Source organism: Thunnus thynnus, chromosome 1, assembly GCF_963924715.1.
Source record: "Thunnus thynnus chromosome 1, fThuThy2.1, whole genome shotgun sequence".
Classification (NCBI taxonomy): domain Eukaryota; kingdom Metazoa; phylum Chordata; class Actinopteri; order Scombriformes; family Scombridae; genus Thunnus; species Thunnus thynnus.
In genome coordinates this window covers 29,616,734-29,638,081 of record NC_089517.1, presented here as the reverse complement: position 1 = coordinate 29,638,081, position 21,348 = coordinate 29,616,734, and the positions used below count along the sequence as shown (strand labels likewise).

The following is a 21,348-nucleotide window of genomic DNA, read 5'->3' as shown; positions in this document are numbered from 1 at the left end:
TGGGTGATCTAAACAGGAAAAATACCAAACAAATTCTGACAGTAATCTGAAAATAACTTTGAAAATACATAATACACTTTTTTGCTTAGGATGGGAGTTGGATGTGAAAAATGATATCCCTTTTATATCTCTCCAGTAAATAAGAAGCTAATAGACTGCCAGCAGCTGGTTTGGTTAGTTTAGCGTAAAAATGGGAAGCAGGAGGAAAGCTATCTTGGCTCTGTCTGAAGGTAACAAAATCCCCAAACACCTCTAAAGCTCACTAATTAACACCTTAAATCTCATTTGTTTATCTTGTACAAAAAAACATTGTGTATAAATGCTACGTTGCAGTTTTATGTTGGGTTATCGGCCAGGCTATTTCTTGGCAGTGAGCAGTGACCTCCTGGAGTCTTGTCATCAACATGACTTGTCCAGCACATAACTCCCCATAAAACTGCAACTTGTCCTTTGGTTTTTGTACAGATTAAACAAAAGATATTTATTAGTGAGCTTCTGAGGTGCTGGTAGGCAGATTTTGTTACTTTTTGTAACAGAGCCAGGCTAGCTCTCCCCATTTCCAGTCTTTATGCTAAGCTAAAATAATAAGCTACACTAAGCTAAGCTTCTCATCTAACACTTGACAAGAAAGTATGTTAGCATATTTCTCAAAATGTCAAACTATTTCTTTAAAGTAATGGAATGTTCTGTCTCATAAATTGCATTACAATTTTGACAAGTTTACTATTAAGTGTATTAAAATACATTTTTAGTTATGATCAAAAGCAATTCCATCCCCTTTGGCTCTGAAACAAATCCACAAACCTCCATTACTGAAGATTATAGTCTACATGATTTGAATGGTTTACATACTTTGTGAATAATTTAATAGGGCCCACTTTGCACATATGATTCTTCAGCCATGGGGGTTGTGAGGACTTTGACACCATCCCAGCAACGGGCCACCAGCAATGGAATTAAAAACCAAAGCTTCTGTGTGGATTGTTGGACAAGATGGCCTGTCTGTCATTAAAGGCCCTATACATTATGTTCACTCACTGAACCCCAGATCTAACAAACTCCACAAAAAAAAAATCAGACAGGGAACCCTCTGTTCCCTGAAATGTTCTCCATAAAGATGATTGACAGTGGGAATATGTGAATGATAGTCTGACGCATAAAAGGAACATAGTGTAATGACGGATTGGGGTGATGGAGGTTGAATGAAGGCAGATTTTGACATTATAAGATAAAAAAAGAAATTATTTACAACATCATACCGTTTTTTTCCCCCTGATAGAAGTATTATAAGGCACTATATGCTCACACATGTTCGTGTAAAAAAAAAAAAAAAAGTCTATATGCACATGGATCTAGTTTTCGCAGAATGATTCAAGGATATTTTTCAAACAAATTCTCCCCTTGGAAGACCAGGACAGAGGAGAGGAAATGTAGGTTATAAATAGGAATCAAAAGAACCCCCTCCGTTTATTAGTAAGGGATGCCAGAGACCGACATCTTTGAAAGTGGGAGAGCTTTTGAGCATTTTACAAGACAGGTGAAAGAAACATGTGTGTTAAATCACTGTACCCGGCTCACTTGGGTCAGCTCTACCATAAAAGAAAAGAAATTACAAAGGAAACTAATGAAGACACTGATCAAAGTCTGTAATGGTAATATGTAGCAGGTGTTTCAGACCCCTGCAATCCACCCCTTGCACCACCCTCCCACACTGCCGCTCCATCCGTGAAACTCTCTCATGTACTTCACATGTGCTTTGATAGGAACAATGGACAGAACACATTTCAGCACTATTCAAAACATGTTATGAGCAATCTGGATGAACCCTTGGAGGGCGATTTAACTGTGGGTGATACATAAAACCGGCCAGTGGGTTTACGTTGCACTTTCATGATCGGTAGTGAATTGAAAAGGACTGACGTGGTTGAAGCCCACACCGGCAGACGAGCACCTGGATATGAGATGCATGCAGTTGAAAGAAGGTTGGCGGGACTTGAACTGAAGCTGTTCAAAGCATGATTGCTATTTTTACACATAGTCTGAGATGAAAGTGGCACTGCTTTTGATTTACAAAAAGGGGGGGAAGCACATGAAATATCAGTGTTCAAGACCTACATCTTTTGAGAACAATATTTAAACATTTTTTCCCATTCTTCTTAAAAAGTTTCAAATGCCAAATGTATATTCCTAATATTAATACAAATGTTACAGCTACTACCTACTTCTAGGGTAGTAATAATAAAAATATGAATAGGAGTGCTGGTCGTGTGCAGTAGAAGTAGCTTTTGCTTGTATGTTTGCTTCATAATGTTTCCTTTTAATGTCACAGCCATTTTAATAGAGCTGTGACAGTAAAACCACCGATTTAGAACCATGTTGATAAGCATATCTGTAGTTTGTTGCTCTGTACCTGCGCTGCACCTGCGTAGTGCAACATCTAGAGCATGTCGAAGCTACTTCCGCCTCGAGCACACACCCACTCTGGGATTTGTAGTTCTCATGGCTAAGTTTTTAGCATCTCCGTCAAGAATTTCTGTACAATACAGAATTTTACACCGAAAACATTGACTGCTGGAGCATGACTGACATTACCTGAAAGGATAGATGTCGTCGTGATTTTCCTGTCAGGAGAATCGATCGCGGTACTATTTGTGCGTGTACTACATCAACCAACATCGCCCCTAATGAAAGCGAGACAGTGTAAACACAACTCCAGGAACATGAAAAGATCGGGTGACAGTGAGGGGGAGAAGAGAAGAAAGGTATTGATAGCGTTTTTCTCCGTTAGGTCTGGCATATTTCTAAGACCTGTCGCTCGTTGAATATCTAACGCTCCTTATGTGATGCTGCTGGCCGCATTTTGAAGGCTAGAAAGCCGCGAATGTCAGCGCATACCTCACCTTGCCTGTTTCCTTTATTGTGTTTTCCATTTTTCCCCCCCAGTCTACCACAATGAAGAATTACAGTTGCATTAAAACGGCGGTTTTTATCACGGAAATACACTGCTGATAAGACGCTATAGATTGCAGAATAACGTCTTGGCGGAATCTCATATCAAGTGGAAATACAGTACGACATGAATATCAGTCTGTAGTGTATTGGTGAAAAAATAGTGAAATTATAACTATCCTATAGGTTAGCCTAATTATTAACATTTAATACAAACAAACAAATAAACCAACAGGAGACAATGTGGAAGGTTAATTTAATCATTCTGGTGTAAAGAATTAACAATGAATCAAATGTTAATTGTATAGTAGCAACAGAACAGTTTAGTGCAACAGTAAAAACAAATGGGGAAGTTAGTGTGTGTGCATCGCAGATTTGGCAAGGTGCCAGGCCAGTAGTGTACAGCTGATGCAGGCTTTTACTATAGATTCACTGGGCAATGACTGCTGCTCTAATGTACAGTTGAAATAATAATTACTAGGCTATGTTGTGATTTCACCTTTCTACACCTTTCACAGTGTGCCAAGCTGTAGAGCCTGCTGAGGTGTAAAAGTGAGATGTCTGCAGGGTCATTTTCAGATAAATGTGAGATGTGAGCAGAGATGCGTGCATTTATAACTTGCGAGGACCCACTGTTGTGTGTGTCAGTACGTTTAGCTGTGTTTCGTGCTGACCTGGGCTTAGTCAGGCTTTCGTGTGCTGTACAACCGTAACTTTGCTGTTTGCGGTTTGAGGAGATACTGATGGAAAGGAAGGAAAAGGGCTCTGCTGTGCCCAAGGCATCCTGAGCTATATTTTGCCTATAGTCATCTGTCTGTGTGTCTGTCTGCCTCTCTGTCTGTTTCTCCTCTTATCTCCTGACTTGGACGCCGTCTGCTGTGGCACATGTGTTTGGATCATGTTAGACAGCAGTGAAACTATGTAGGACGTGGTTCCTCCTGTTTATGAAAGCAGCCATGGCGGCCAGATGAGCGGCTCAGAGAGAAAACTCATTCCAGCTGGCCCTCAGGCAGTCAGGCAGCACTGCACAGACCTAATGGCTTAGCTTTCTTTCTCTTTAGATAAATAAAAGGATGAGCAAGAGGAATTGTAATTTTAAAATGACTATACGACTGCAGAGGAGCCAAGAAGGGAGCTGCGTGCATTTTGGCCAGTTTTTATAATATCAGTGGTTGAATAATGATACAGTTATTATCATAACTAATAACTTGGATATGATTGTTGTCTTATCCAGTAAATGAATGTGTTTGCAGTGCTGCACAAAGTGAGAGATGCGCTATGATGGGTCCACTGTCATTCTGAGTTAGGGAATGCAAGCACCAAAAGATTAGTGCCAAATGAATACACAATCTCCTTAAAAAAAAATCCCACCACAGCAAGTCAGTATAGCATAGTGGCAGGTGGGATGCCATAGTCTATATATATTTTCTGAGTGATATAGAATAGGACATTGGCCTAAGTGCTCAGTGGAAAATAACCACATCCTGTCCACATTCATCCACACCCTTTCAATTACTTGATCCATCACATGTTGTTTGCCACACTAACATATTCATTCGTAGTTTCAACTACAAAAAATTGTAGACTATATGTACTTTTGCACATTACCCCAATGCCCTAGTGGCTACTGTTGAATCCCAATGCAACATTCAACTCACCATGTACCCCAAAGAATTGAAAACATCTCATTATGTTTTATCAACATTGTCATCACAGGATGAATTTCCACTCATGCCTTGGCAAGTGTGAAAACAGTACTGACCCTCTCCCTTAACCCGATGTTCTAATGCTGTCTTTGATGCAAGCTCGCCATTTGGACAGCGATGACAAGTATAAAGTGCTGTGTCGAAACAGGAAGTGTGTGTGTGAGCGGCAGGCTAAGTAATGATCACACAGGGTCACCAGATGTTGTGAGGTCCCGGGCTCAGCCCAGCCCATTGCTTAGATCAGCCTCATTGGTTTGCTCTGGTTGTGGCACCTAGTGCAAGCTGTTTAGGGTATTTAATTTCTGAACACTCATTAAAATGGTTTGTGTTTCCCTTGGCAATTCTGTTAAATTAACAACTAGCAAGGTAAAAGCTGATTATGTGGCCACACATCCAGACATGGTTAATCAATTCTCCCCCACAAAATGTTAGCTGGTGAATTAGTGTAAAGGAAACGATTTATGGCAACTAATGCCGACGTCCTGTCATGTCAGGCCCTGTGTTTTAGCAAGAGGGGGGTGTCAGATTCAGCACATTCAGCAGCTTTGCACTCTGCCGGCCATCTTTTTCTCCCTCTTAACCCAAGCTACATGCTGGTTGCTCTATTAATGAGCCAATAATGGAGAAATAGTGTTGGGTGCTGACATAAAACATGGGTACGGATACCTAAGGCAGGGTAGCACATAAGCTCCAACAGAGCTGGATTTACACCTAGGCTCTGTGTAGAATAGCAGAAAGGGGGACACTCGGCATGGGGGCTCTCACAGCTTCATCAGACCCCCACTGGTCGAGCTGTGGAAAAACCAGGTCTCAGAAAAATACGGCTGTGGCAGATAATGATACCATTACACTAATGGAGCTGGCAAATGAAGGAGAACCCAGATGCCCTGCTTTATTACCGGAGGGGGTCATTTCCTCGCTGCATTCCTAATGGCCTGAGCACACAGTATTGATCAGGCTATCATGCTGCTAATCCTCTACAGAATTGCTTATCGCTGGCAAGGTGTCGATCCACCACATGCCCTGCTCCTGCCTTGCCGCTGGGCGGCTGCTGGGTGTCCAGCAGGGACCCACTGGGCCGTTTATCCAGTCATGATTTAGGGCCAAGCAGGGATGGTGTCTGGGAGGTCTTCAGCAGTGGGCTGGCCGGTTCAATGTGTAAAAAAAGGAGGCAAATGAACCTAACAGCTTTCATTTAATTAAGGAGCAGGCAATGAGGTGGTTCCTCCCTTTTTATGGGCCTAGTGGCTGCTGTGGAGCAGGGGAAGCTGTTAGATTGGGTATTGTTCTTAGTGATTGTGCTGTGCTGTAAATAAGAGCAAGCAGCTCGTGTGCCATCAGCAGCAGCAGCAGCAAGATGCAGGATTTTCACCAGAACTCTGGCCTGGGTTGATCACAAAGTGTTTTACATGTTTAACTCTACCTCATGCTCACTTCATGTGGCTGAAAATGTGCTAAATTGATTTTTTAGGCCAAACTTTAGTGGACCTCCCAGTTCCAGTTCTGATTACATAGTGGCTTTATGTGAACATGACAGAGAATGGTGTAGCCTGGGCCCATCATCATTACAAATGAATAGGAGGGTCAGGTAGCACAGAGCACTCTGCTCAGGGCCTGTGACCTGTCATATCTTTGGCTCCTTTACTGGGCCCCTGTGTGCATTAGCATCCTCAGGCCATTGGAAGCGTGGCATCCTAGCATCAGCAGACCCCTCTAGTCACCTTTGGCCTTGGCTAATCAAAGAGTTTACCTTAAGGGGGGCATTTAGCCCTGTTCGTTAGAGCCACTCCAGTAGCCATAAAGATGTATTTATATATTTCCATCTGGAACAACCTGTCGTGGCTAGGGAAACTAGCTATTGATCCAGATATTTAGTCATTTCTTTCAGCGTGAGCCATCAATATTGTGCAAACATCCGTCCACACGAGGGTTGACCTCAGCCCCGGCCTCTATTTTTCGCTCCCATTGGAGTTCAGTGATATACTATTCTGAAAAGTAAAATCAATGAATGAATATGAAGTTTTGGTGTGTAATATAGCGCAGGACCAAGGCCCCAGGTCTTTCATTGATCGGCTGTGTGTGTGCGTTGGAGGGGGCTGATTAGTCTGTGGCTGAGCTTTTCCTCTACATGTCTTTACCTTGTCCTGCCTATTTGATCTTTGGCTCATATATTTGGACTGAGGTGTTTACAGATCAGCTTGGTTAGTCAAGCCTCTCTTTTAACTATTTCAACCAACGCACTAAAACTGTGATGAATTTATGTTCCTGTATTGTTTTGGTGTAAGACTGTCATAACTTGTATTGAAGGGATGAGATCATTTTCGGGGTAGTATCAATGCTTGTCTGTGTAAATTTATGTGAAGTTTAAAAGCACTAGTGTAGGAGATTGTCAGTAATGGAAACATGGGATTGTTTTGCACCTCTTTGTCTCTAGTGTAATTATTAAATACACTAATTATATGTCCCGTGACTGGTGACGTTTAAATGTAAGCGAGCTGTTTCCTGACGATAAAATGACCCACTAAGTTACGGTTTATGATGCATGAGATGGTTCTCTGTTGATGACATTCTGTCATTAACCAAGTAAGGGCTGGATTAGCTTCTCACTATAAATGTGAGAAACCATTCACTTTGTTCCTTCACTTCCCACCACCTTTTTTATAGCATTCTTTGTTGAACGCATGACGTTTTAAAGGTTCATGATGTCTACATTTGGTTTACATCTGGAAGGATATCAATTTTTACAGCCCCGCCTGCATTGTCTCAGAGCACGTAGCTAAGATGGCCTGCCCCGGACTCCCATATGTGCTTAAGAGCACCTGTGATCTTACTAAATATTTAAATGGAAAAACAGAGATGGCCTTATGCTAGGCTTTGCAGTTTGGTGTGGCTTTGTGATTGTACACCACGGTGAGTCACACTGTAACTGAGAGGGTCATCTGCAGAGGTTTCCTCCAAGTACCGGCTCCCATCTATTCACCTTTGTCTGGCCGGCTACTGTATGTTACTACATTTTAAAGTTATCTGCTGCTGCTTTAGCAAATGCAAATATACTCACAGAGGTCTGTTTGTTTAATCATATCCATCCAAATGCAGACATGGACAACCATGACATAGATTTTCATTTTTGCTTTTGATTTTAAACATTTTTTTATTGTGGATAGTTTGATTTGTTTATTTAAAAGGGATGATGCACATTAATAAGCACTGATAAAGATTATGGTCTAGACCTACTCTATGTGAAAAGTGCCCTGAGATGACTTTTGTTGTGATTTGGCGCAATATAAATAAAAATTGATTGACTGATTGATTGATATTTAAAAACATAGTACTGTAAATGTGTTGGAGTTAGCTAAACCACAAATTTGAATCCATAGTCCCTACACAACAAACCATCGATCACCAGTATTATTGCCTATCATTAGGCAAGTTGCCAAATTGACAAATAATTTTACTAAAGAAAAATTCCAACACAAACTTCCACAAAATGAAGTGACACCAATCACATCCTTCCCCCTTGAAGCCATGCTAAGTTTGATTTCCTCTAGAAAATACCAGTGGCCTTACCCTCTGCAACATTCTTCCCAAATTAAAACAAATTATATAAAAGCTTGATTGTTTAAAACATTAAGAAATATTCTGCAGGCCAGTTAACGCTTTAGGTACCAAACATTTGCTGTACTGCTATGTTTAGCATTTTACCACCAGGATGGTTTGCTCCTATGGAAGCAGTCACTAGGATTGCCTAAACAGCCCTTGACAGCTTACGTGTCTGACAGCCCCTACCGAGCACCTCATATTAGTGTTGAGGCATTAGCCACAGATGTCAGCGTATTCGCAAACAAGGCCGCGATGTGGATCATGCAAACTGGCCGACCAGATCAGCCGTCAGATTCAATGAGATTGCATCGCATGTGACCTGCTCAAGTAGGGTTCATCTGTCATGCATGTGTCCCGTCACAAGAGAGACATAGAATAATCAGTTCAATCAATAGATGGTGGTGGCTCATTGGACTGGTGCTGAATAAACATGGGAATGACCCTCTCACCTCATACACAGAGGCTAGAGCCTCCAGGGGGTTCATTAGCCACTCGAGGGTATGATCCAGGGGAGTCGTTATTTTCCATTTCTGTTTATTTGGCATTCTGCTGGTGTGAGTGTGAATGTGCACTGTGTGTGGTTTTGTGTAGTTTGATGTGTGTAAATTTGAGGTATCAGTTTGAGCTTGTCTTTGAATGCACGTGTGTGTGTGTGTGTGCACGTGCACATACGTTTCTGTGCATGTTCCGGCTGCTATTGTTGTGAATGCTAAGAAAACAGAACACATAAGCGATAAACATCTTCAATAAACTTGTTTAGCACCTTTGATATTGGCAAGATTAACAATAACAGCGGTAATGTTGCATCAGACATGTTCCGTCTCAGCCTCTAAAGCAAAAATGTCAGTAATAACTGATGCTACCCTGAACACATAGCTGCCCTGGTTGTAGCTAATTTTAGCTAACGCCAATAAAAGTGATTTCACTACGCAAAGCCACCTGTACAGGACTGAGCAGTCTTCATGCTGTTTATTTGTAAATTTATTTTCCTTTGTAATGACTCACCTTTCCAATAAAATAAAAGTGCCTACTGCTACGGTGTTGCCCAACATCTGGTTTCAATGGAAAGTCTAAAACCCTTCATTCACAAAAGCTGCAGGAGACCAGGTTCACAAGGCTCTGTAAATAGTAACTGTTAATTTGTACATCATAAGTTCTTTTCCATAAACGCGGGCGATGAAAGTGTGTTAAAATACTTGGCATTTGGCTTATTGCGTTGTGAAGGCTGAACATAGGAAGTGCCTTATTTACCCAGAGCCAGGTTTTAGTATCGGTGTTAGAGGTACAGTTGGCCTTCTTTGTTAACCACTAGTTTCTACTTGTAAAAACAAACATAATAACTAAAGTTAGAGTAATGGTGCCAGAGCCTTCAATTTTCTATGTAGTTCAGTTACCAAATAAGCTAGCTAGCTACTACATTAGCCCTTAAACTCATTCGTGTCTTCTTCACTTATCTAATAAGCTTAAAACTGTGAAAACTTTGAAAAATTCTTTTTTACTCCTTGTGATGTAACCAGACCAACTTTCAGTTTGGAGTACGCGTCCTAGTTATCCTGGATTTTTTTTTTTTTTCATGAAGCTTTTTGTATCGCTCGTTCCAGCATTTACTCTGCATCAAGTCTTTGAGAAGTGTCTGCTCACTTCAGGTAGTCTGTTCATGTCTCAGTGATTCTTCCTCTGAGCCCCTGTGTGTTTTTTCCTCATCAGCCTAACTTTTCCTTGCATATATGCGAAGGAGCCAACGACAGCTTGACTGGCATGCTGTCAGAAAGGCGATGCCTTTCCAATGGTGGAGCATCAGCCCTTTCCTGAGAGCTTGTATGTGTGTCGATTCCGTGTGTGTGTGTGTGTGCGTGTGTGTAGAAAAAGTGAGGGTATTGTCAGGACGTGACCGGCACACTTTGCATGTTCTTCTCGAGACAGGTGCTCCTGGGCGAGCACTGGTGCATGACAGTTGCCTTTCATCGCTGTCTTCTCTACACTTAACCCCTGACCAGCCCTCCCTTCTTCCTCTTGCTCCTCATCCTCCTCTCCTCACTCCTCCCTCCCTCTTTTTCCTCCACGTCTGACCTCTTCTCATAGCACTTCCCTCGGCCGTCCTGAGTGACGGACTGCGAAGGCCGATGGGCGGGTTGCGCGTTGTATGTGGTGGTGTGGTGCGGCAGGCTTGTCACAAGCCCAACACTGTCAGGCCTTGGAAACCCAGCTGTCCAGACTGCACCACACATACACAGACAGGCCCACAAACACACTCACACCCACACCACAACTTTTTGTTCAACAGTCCGTAATTCCATCCACCGGCGCTGTCAAGCACTTGATCAAACGTGCATAAAGAAAGGAGCCCCTTGGCTGAATCCCATCTTCTTTTCTCCTATCATAATGTAGGCAGATTTTCCCTCCTCTGCCTGTTTCCTCAGCTGTTTATTCAGATGAGCCTGACTTGGGGGCAGCGGGTCACATCCACTTGCCTGGCTAAAACGGTCCTGAATTGAGGGTTGTCTCCAGTGAGATGGAGAGAGAAAAAACACAAGGAGGGGTTAGGAAGGGCTGCCGAGCGGTCATGTCAGGGCTGTTTTCAGGGCTATTTGTGTGTGTGTGCGCGTGCTATGGCAGGGGTAAGGGTTAGGGAGTTTGAGGGTTCACTTGTCAACCCTTGTGTCATGCTTGCCCTGGCCCTGTTATGTAGAGGGCATCCACTGTCATTTGTTGCAGGACTGTTTGAAGAGGAGTGAATCACAGAAGCATAAAAAGCAGTCAGCACACTGTGAGCTCTCAGGTGCCTTTAAGTACCACACATTCATTTAAAAGTACAAACTCATACTCTGCAGGAACTAATCCCTCATAAATCTGACGCCCCAAAGTTTATGTTTTATCTAGTTTGTTTTTTTTAGGCTTAAGGGTTAGCCTTTTAATCACTATCATTATTGTGTTTATTCAAGATGGAGACTGATCCAGATGTTTTCTTTAGCACATACTTAGTTTTATGTTGTTTTCCTTTTTTATTCTCTGTGCATCATAATGTTAAGTGAAGTAGGTGGATTAAAGTCATGCTTCAAGCCAACTTGGGGGAAGACATACACTAGTTAAGCTCGTGGTTTTCAGACAACAGTCGTAAAGTTTCTTGAAGTTTATCCCAGAGTGTGTATTTGTCAGTGTAGGTGTATGCGTGCGTCTCATCTGACATACATCTCCCACATTCTCTCCGCTATGGAAAAAAACAGCAATGGTTAAGACTCCTTAAACTTGTTGTCGGAGTGTCAGAGCAGACATGAGCAACGGCGCGCACTACGTGAGCTTAATCCAACAACAGCCATACGGTACACCCGCTATCTGCGAGTGAGTGGACCCCTTCCTCGCAGCCATTGTCATATATAGGGGGCATTGTCATATATGAGATGGACTCATGTAAATGCGGTGACAGGCTAGTGTCTCGGCTGACTGACAGCACAGAGGGATTGGGCTAATCTGAGTGACTGATTTGAGACGTGCGGCGGCTCGGCTGTCCCCATAACTCCTGAGAAATAGACAGCTTCAGCGGAGTTATCTGTGTTTGTAAGTCCTTCTGCTGCGCTGGGATGACAATAGGGATTAGTGCCAAGGTTCTTTAAACTGTTTTTTTTATTTTATTTTTGGGAGGGGGGAAGGGGGCCCTCTTATCGGTGTCTCGGCAGGATGCTGCCGCAGCCAGTTTTCCTTGACTGTCAATTAAAGAGGGGATCATTAACTTCAAGGGTATAAATGTTCTAACACTGGTATTACGTTGGGAAGCTAAGTCGCTGACAGATGTTCCAACTTTAATTCTCCACTTGTTTTTTTGTCCTTTAATTAATTTATGTATCACTATTCGGGTTTTAAATATTTTTTCCCCCTGTCTGCTCTTTGTTAGCCTGTAATCTCAGTTACCATGGTAGTCGCAAAGACGATTGGGCCTTGTCACTCGCCTGTGTTTCTTATGAGGTTCAATCGGCTAATGTATTCAATATCACCCAAACTGAAAGGTAAACAGTATCTAATGGCGCGTGTGTTCCTGTGCTGCCTCAGTGCAGCCCGGAGGTGCTGGGCGGGAGGAGAACAGCGTGTTTTGCCTCTAGTTCTCCAGGTTTTTCAACAGGAGGACCCAGCTACTTAGAGCGGCGCTTGATAAAAACAAAACGAGCGCAGCTTGTATCTCTGTACATGTGTGTTTTTTTCGGGAGGTGAATAAAAGTAGTGTACTACTTTGGGGTTTTTCTTTCTTGGAGCTTTGTTGGCGGTTGTGAAGCATGAGCGTGACAGCTGTGGTTGAGATTTCCTTAGAGTGGATGTACAGGCGTAGAGCTGAGTGCGACGGGATACAGTCAGGTGTGTACTGTAGGTAGCCACATAGAGAAATAAAGCAAACAAGAGGAGGAGAGATGAGAAGGGGAGCGGGAGAGAGAGAGATAGGCGACAGAGACTGCTAATGGGCAAACTCTCTTCTTCCACCACCACTGCCATCACCACCACCACCCTGTTCTCTCATGACAGCTCTTTTCCTTTGTTCTCCCCCTCGGCCCACTCTCTGCCGGGGATTCATGACAAGTTTTCGCGGGCTGATCAAACGCGGTGGTGACACCTGATTAGGATATAGCGCGTGTTTACAATCGTGCATGGTGAGGACCCCCCCCCCACCCCTCCTTTCTCAGACAACAAGGGAGACTTCACCTTGACTAATTAAATTTGCACCTGCAATGCCAGCTGTGACAGCCACTGGAGAGCTGCATTTATTTATGTCACTCCATACATACTTCCTGTAACGTTCATAGAGGCTGAGTTTGCACTAGCTCCCGTGTTTACTCACAGTATGGGTTTCTCCAATAGCCGTCTTTATTGTGTTTGTGTCTGCCATGATTTTGGGACTGACACTAGAGAAAGTGCCTGCAGGTGTAGAGCCGCTACAGGAGGCACTGTTGAGGAACAATGAGGGGGGGGGGGAATGGATGTGCAAGATCATAAAATCTTGATGCATGCTAAGATGTTAATTCCTGCATGTAATTTTATGGCTTCCAACATTGTTTCTGACTGATAACTTAAACATTTTTGCAGTGTAATTTTAACATAAGCTATAAAATTTCCAAATACATTCCTGTCAATTTTTGCTCAGGAGTTCAAAGTTTACTCAGGATAGCAGGTGGCAAACATATCAAATTAATTTGCATGATTATGGCATTAAGATGGAAAAACTTGATCAGTTTTATGTAGTATCATCATTGTGTTTAGCAGTAGCCAGCGGTTGGTCTTATTTTCTATGGGTAAGTAATTCATGCTAACTAAAACAAATTCAATTCTGTTTTATCTGAATCTTTGAGATCTCATTCTGAAAGGGCTTTGAACCCTCGTTTAAAATAATTTGTGTGTCCCCCGCTCGACGTCGAATGTGTTGAATCATTCATTAACGTGCGTACATATGTGTGATTGTACATCATCTGCCTCTTAGAGTGCGCGTGTGTGTGTATCTATCTAAATCAGTGTTGAGAGTGTAAAAGGCCACAGCTGAAGTGAGCAGGACATCAGTCACCCAGTAGCAGAAGAGAGAGAGGGCCTGGTAATTTGTGGCTGTCCCCCCTTCCTCTCTCTCTCTCTCTCTCTCTCTCTCTCTCCATCTCCATCTCTCTCTCTCTCTCCACCACCCACCTATCTCCCCCATCCTGCCTCACCAGCCTCAAATTGACCAGGCTCGACTGCTGGTCATGCTGTATTACATGGGTTAGATGAAGTAATTATTTCTAGGCCACTGACTACAAGCAAGATTAATAGTTTTTGAAACGGCCATAATGGAGGGCTGACCCGTCGTGACATAAGCATTATTTCAAGCTCACCTCCACTCTCATCCTTCTCACCTCTGGGCACTGGCAGAGTGTGATTTATACCTGGGCTAATGAGGGGAGGGGACCTAGGAGCCCAGGGCCACCAGCCTACCAGAGCAGTGTTACAGGCCTGCTCCCGGAGCCGAACAAACAGCAGGGGTCACTTGAGGAAGGCTGATAGAGTTTTTGCTTGACTGGGTTTTGGAAAACGTGATGAGAAGTAATTATAATATACACCGTTTTAGAATTTCATCGCTTTACTGCGTGTTGAAGTTTGGGTCGAAACTCAAATGGTTTAAGCTGCTCTATGAAGAGAGTTTGTGTTCGTTGCGGTGTCCTATAATGAATAGAACAATACGCTACTGATATTGAATTTCTCTTTTTGAGATGAATGTAATTATCCCCACAGAACCAGCTCTCTCTCCTGTCCACCCCTACCCCTGATGTTTTGAAGCTGTGAGGACCAGAGAAGCTGGGAAGTTGTCACTAGGTGGCAGTTGGACATCATGCTATTATATCCTCTCTCCCCTTCACCCCACTCCACCACCACCCTCTTCCCCTCCCTCCTTCCATGCCTTCTTCCCCTCTGTGCTAAGTACACCTCAGATGTCAGGGTGTTTTATTTTTATTGGATGAGGACAGTGTGTAATGCATTCACCTCCGTTCCTGCCAGCTGTTAAATGCCCCAGAACATGGTCTGGCCAGGCTCCGCCCCGTTAACCCCTCTGATTGGCTGTAATAATTAGCAGAAGTGAACAGTAACTATGGCGCCTAGCGTGGGTTTGGGACAGCTTGTAACTCCCTGATACGTACGTGACAGAATAGTCCGTCCTGCCCCGGGCGTCAGTGACTTGGGTCCGGCCCAACCTGGCCGCATCCCTCCTGACCGGAGTGTGTGTTTTTGAGCTTTAATATTAACCTTCAACTTAAACACATGCATGCAGTGTGCCACCAGCAATTACATTTTCAAATGGCTGGGTTTGTAAACCTCCAGCGTGTTAATCTGTCACCAGTCAAGCTACTGGGAAGAGTGAAAAGAGGATTAAGCCATTCAATTCCTGGTAGAATATTTTCCTTTGTTCAGAATGAGTGAAGGAAAAATAAATAAAGAAATGAGGTGGCTTCTCAAGCAAGACAAGTGCCGTCTGCTATACTTCAGGATTTGGCTAATGCCATTATAGAAAACTTATCTGCCTCAGGATTCCAGGAAGACAGGCCGATGGCCGTGTAAACAGCCACAAATGATTCCAGTGCTTAATTCAATATTAATCTGAGGTCACATCATAATGCCAGTTTATCTGGGTCAAAGACTACATGAGATAGAATTAGACCTGTCCTAGATGTTTAGTCCACATCTGTTTTGAGCCATATGTTTTTCTAGTGGCTTAGGTGATTGTCAGCTTTTAAGTACAGGTCACTGCTCTAGCTTGTTGATGATAGTATGTTAAAAAAGCCTCAACAAATAATTCAAGAGTTTGTCCTAGTTGTCCGTGGAAGACACGTGATATATCAGAAAAGTAAAACGACATGTCACATTTTGATGGACAGGCAGCTCAAGCCTGTTGTTGGGCAAATTGAAGGAGATGAGATCCTCTGTATTTTTGTTTGTTGTATGATCCTCTGATATTTCTTTCCTCCTGCTCATTTTATGTGTAGTGTGTGAATATGACATACAGCTTGAGAGTTGTAACTTGATAGCAAAATAGCCTTGAAGTGTTTTGTCAGGCAACAAACAGTATCAAATCTTATGTTTAGCATAAGGTTATAATATACCACATGATAATTGTCACAGCTGTCAGCCCATCCGGCACACTACCCCTGTCTTAGCCCCTCGTTTACCCTTGACTCCCAGCCCCTCGGGTTGGATTGCACATCATCTTTATCCCAGATGAAGTACCAGACTCGGTAGTGTCAGAAGATGATCTAATATGGAGCTGAAAGGACACAGAGCTGGGAAATCATCGTCATTTGAAGAGGTTGCTTGTCACATGATGGGTTTGATCAGCCAGTGCTGCGGTACACAGAGCCGGGTCTTTGCACTGCCTAACAGTGGTACTGGATTAGAGGCACAAGCCACTTCTACTGTGATCAGTCACTCACACACGGAGACACGCGGCAGGACTGAAATCCTCCTTGCATGCTTCATCCACATCATGTATAGGCTTCTTCGTCAAGCCTACTGTATGGAAATGAGGAACACTGCTGTTGACAAAGACGGTATATGCCAGTTTTTCTTTTTTTTTTATGAGGCCACTTTTGATGCTTTATTCTATAAGTAAGGATATGATTTCCTGAAGTAACTGAGGCACTGCCTTACAGTGAGATCTACTGATCTGTGTCATGTTGAGACAATGGTAGTGTGTGTGAGGAGTTTGGCTCTACACCCTTCAGACACCGTGTATGGCCACGTAAGTGCTATTGAATTGTTTATTGTCACAAATCACAAACCTTTCAATGACCTGACCAGGTGCGACCGCCATACACCCACTCATCCATCCATCCAGCTGCTCTGCCCTGAGCGATGTGTTGGTCTACTCGACTCTGAGGAGCGTAACGTCAGCCTCCAGAGCCGGGGATTTTAAACGCTCCACCTGCTTATTGATCTCTTCTGCCCCGCTGAGCCAGCCAAGCCCGTGCAGCAGAGAGAGAGAGAGAGAGAGAGAGAGAGAGAGAGAAGGCGAGATGCTGAGGGGAAGGGCAATCTGGTGGCCTCAGTCCTCTGGTCCTCAGGTCTGTCCTTGACACTGCCTGTGGGACAGTCCTGGAGGACGCCTGTTGTCCTCCCTGTAAGCCCTGCATCCAGCCCCTACAGCTAGCTGGCCCTCCCCCTGGGCCAAGCTGCACTTTGCACAGCCATATTGATTTTTTGGAGGGGCAGGAAAGTGTGGCTGGGTGGTGAGAGCGAATGAGGGAGGGAGGGAAGGGGGGGGGGAATGGAGAAATCGAGGGAGCTTTCTAAAGCACTGACTTCTCCTTGACTGCACCTCGAGACGCGACAACCCTGTTAGAACAACTCAGTGGCCCTGGTTCCCCGCTGAAAACTGCTAATCACAGTCTTTCAATCAACGCTCTCTCTTCCCATTCCGCCCTCCCTCCATCCCTCTCCCTTCCTCATTTTCTCACTCTTTTCCCCTGACTTTCCCCTCGCTGAACCGGACCCCGCCTGAATACCAAGGGACTGTGTCTGCATTAAAACCGGCCATTCCACATGGAAAACAGCTGACCTCATGAAAGCATGTTGTAATTTGAAGGTGAAAACTAAAAAGCTTTTCTCGATCGACATAATCTTAATGGAAACATTATGGCCCCGGCCGCAAACTAACAATTAAGGCAAAATGGCAAATGGCTCTTGCATATTGGTGGTTGTAGCTAAGAGTTCATAGAAATGAGACAGCTATTGTGATGACAAGGCTGCTAGTTTGAATCCCGCGCTGGATGTAAAGCTCAAGATACTCTTGAACAAGAAGCTTAACTCTGAGTTGCTCCAGCAAAGATCAGAGAAACTTTTTATTGTCCAGCAGAAATCTGTAGATATACCAGCCAGCTCCTGTGTGTGAAATTGCGTATGTGAGTGTGAAGCAGCCAGTATGTTTCTGATAAAGAGCATGCTCAGTCAATCTCTCCCGGATAAATAAAAAGGTTATGTAAGGCATACATCGACAGATCTCTTAAATCGCCCTCCTCTTTTTCTCTCCTTTCCCCTCTCTTCTTCTCTCCAGATTTGACACTTGCTAAAGGTCACATGAAACATCTTTTTTCCCCCTTTGAGGTGTAGATAAGTGTGAAATAGATGTTGACACCACAGACACATTGAAAAGCACTTTAACAGAGTGGCCATGTGCCAACCTGTCCGTGTCTGGCTTTGTGCATTTGTAAATACTTTTGAATGATTGATCTGGAAACCTGGGTCTCTCTGTAAGCCTGTCAGGTGCAGTGAAAGAGATGGAGAGTGGGAGAGTTCAAAAAACAGATGAGGTCTGATACTCTTTTTTTTTTTTGTCATCTTCGTCTCACTCTCTTTCTCCCTCACATGCATTGCACACGCACTCTCCACCTGACAGAATTACACGTACCCCGGGATGACTGGAAGAGCAGCTTTAAGTAAGCGTGCGTACGTGTTAGAAAGCGCACACGACTGACAAAGAGAGAATGGGACGGGACTTTTGATGTCTAGTTAAAAAAGCACACCGGATGCGTGTAAGTCTACCTCATCTCATACGTGTGACATTTTTGAAATGTGAGCGGGCGCCAATAAAAGGTGCTCATATCGTGTGTGTGTGTGTGTGTGAATCTAATTAATGACTGGCAGTGGTCCCCCACAGCTCTGGTAATGTGCTTAGATCAGTGTTATAAACAGGGTGTGAAAGGTCTGCCCAGCGCCAGCCCTTTAAATGACTGGCCTCTTGTTCAGGTAGATGGATGGAAATGTTCTGATATTAATGATCACGTCCCCCGCTGACCTGTCGCGAGGTGAAATGAACAACGCAGCCTTCAGCCTCCAACAACAATTAACGGGCCAGAGCCAGCCTGTCTGCTATTTGTCATCGCTTACCCTACCTGTGGACCCCCGCTGAACACATGCTGAACGTGTCTGTCAATGTATACACAATGTTCAGTTCATTGATTAAAAAAAAAAAAACGTGCTGTGGTTAATGGCATAGCATTTTTAGAACAAATTTAGAAACACCAACATCTGGTCCATTTGGTTAATGCTAGCTTGGACTACTTTATATTTAACCCACCGTACAGGGGTTACTCCTGCTATCTCAGGGTAATATAGATAATCCAGAAATCTTCAGATATTAACAGCAAAGTAGCTGAAAGCCTGTTTTTGTAGATGTTTCTGGCAACATCCATCTAACCGGCCTCTTGCTTTCACAGTCCAATTCATATTCATGGGTCTGTCCTGGGCAGGAGCGTGTAGACATGGTGTTACACATTACCACCGCTTTCAAGTCAACTCCCACACATTCCAGTCAGTCATTTACCAGTTTGCCTAGTTGGCCATCACACTGAGTCACTAAACCACTAGCTAGTATTCTTAAAATAAATGAATGCCACATGGTTGCAAACTAAATGTCAGCAGTGAGAAATGGTTAATTTTTTTTCCTCTGAATGTTGTTTTAGTGAAGAAGAAGCCTGATCTGTGAAGTAAGTTGAAACGTGTGTTTCCTAGATTGTAACCCCTGCTAGTGCTGCTAGTGCTGTTTGTCAGTTTGTGTATGATATTAGAGAAGTATTCTAAAAGCTATAACCCTGCAAGAAACACTGCACCAGAAGTGTAGTGGCTCCCTATGCATGTGTGATGTGTATGTGTGTGTGTGTGTACAGGTATTTGTGTGTGATGGCACCTAGGTGCTGTGTTATCTCACTGTAGTTCAAGTCAGAGGCATAACCTGTAGACCCTTAAAGACTAATATGGAACATACTACCGAGGCCTCGACCACCAATTAGCTGAAGCGCCTTGTGTGTTTTCTTAAACTGATTCCAATTTGTATGTCTTTCCTCAGTTTTTTTCCAGTTTCAAAACTGAATTCAAGGCTCCCGCAGACGTTGTTTTCGTTCCGTGCAACACACCTCCACATAGAAGTGTTCTTGGGGTGGTGGTAGACACTCCCTTCCCCTCTCTGTACCCTGAGTCGCTTCACACCGGCTCCCTACATTCTGCGATCCGGTGCCAAATGGACCGGGACGGAAGCGCCTTTGATGTACGCGGGTAGTCTGTCTGTTTGAGTCCGACGTTTTACAGCCGACTTGTCAAAACTGTTGATTCACCATCACTTTTGCAGAGGAGGACCAGTTCTGAAATGGGTGTCACACAAGTACCAATGGTTTGCTGTCTAAACACGGAGCTCTATTACACAGCTATCTCTCATCACGTCATCCTCCAGGCTACATAAGGCCTGTGTAAGAACTTTTCCGTCTGTCTGCTCTCTGAAGCCCCTTGCATTAATGAAGTTGCTGCCCTCCTTTGGTTGGAGGTTTTGAAGAAGGTATAACTTTGTACTGTAATATAGTTAGTAGCCTCAAAAGAAAATATAGATACCACACAAATCATATGTAAAGCATACCATGAGTGCTACCACACAAGGTGACAATTCTAGCTTTGTAGCTTTCTAGCTTTTATCTGCAGTCCATGATGCATAAGCCGAATCTAAGCCTGCAGAGTTTCACGTGTCCTCCTTCAGCAGTCCTACCACACACGGTACGTTCCAGTGGACCCTCAGGGGCAGACACAACTCAGACTGGAAGTGTTTTTATCCCTACAGCAGCAGAGTTATCTGGCTATTTTCAGCTATTGATGCTAAGCACTGGACATTAATCTACTCTGCAAAGAACGCTTTGAAGAAAGTGTCCGTTGAAGTGTCACAGATGGGAAATAAATGAAATTAATAAATATATGGTACACAGTTTAATATCTCTTATAGGCCAAGATCAAAGCGAACCAATTGAGTTCTATTCTACCTAATATGTTTTTCTGTGATAAACAGTCCGGCTGAGGGAATAATCCCATCAAGGAAGAGAGAGATTAAAAAAGGAAAAAAAAAAAAAACATCAGATATATCACTCAGCGCGGACGGTTGGCATGGCTACCGTGAAGCATCCGTGTTATTATGGGATTGGTAATCTCGTTTCTTGGGTTTGAGTGGAAACACAGACCTTTTTTTTTTTTTTTTTTTTTTTTTTGCGCCTCGTGGTTTTCCTTCTAGAATCAGGTGCAGACAGAGAGACAGGAAGACAGACACAGTGGTTCTCTGATACAGCGAGAGTCCATCTGCTTCAGAGGGCTCCGGTAACTTTGTGTCTTTCTTTTTTTCTGTGGAATTTCTGAGTAGCTTGATGTATTTGACATGTGTGTGACAGCCCTGGTTGTGTGTGATTGGGGTTGAGGCATCATGCTTGCTACCCTGGCTGCGCGTTCTTCAGGATGGGCACGTATATGTGTGTATCTATGGGAACCTTATACACACACAAACACACACAAACACACACACACACACAATCTGAAGGCACAGTTTTGTACACAGTATTGGTTTGCACACTGTGAATAAAGCAGACTGTAATGATTTTACTTATGTGCACACATGCGCATATCCACAGTAAGTGGATGTCAGGATATCATCTGCACAGACACACACAGCAGCACATAGATAGACACACACACACAAATACACACACACACACATACAACACTAGCCCAGAGCCTCACCTTGATATCTTGAGCTTCTGTCATGAGTTGGAATGTGCGTCAGGTTGTCAATTTC

General features: G+C 43.6%; 1 protein-coding gene across 4 annotated transcripts in view; it reads left to right on the top strand.

Annotated features, from left to right (window-relative positions):
• Positions 1–2,543: 2,543 nt before the first annotated feature.
• Positions 2,544–21,348, top strand: part of fto (FTO alpha-ketoglutarate dependent dioxygenase) — a 121,045-nt gene continuing 102,240 nt past the window's right edge. The window contains exon 1 of one of the 4 annotated variants that reach the window (XM_067594834.1): positions 2,544–2,762. In XM_067594834.1, the coding sequence (XP_067450935.1) occupies positions 2,685–2,762 (78 nt within the window). In that variant the 5' untranslated portion in view covers positions 2,544–2,684. The remainder of the gene's footprint in view (positions 2,763–21,348) is intronic. The other 3 variants (XM_067594841.1, XM_067594817.1, XM_067594826.1) reach the window with 3 other exon arrangements.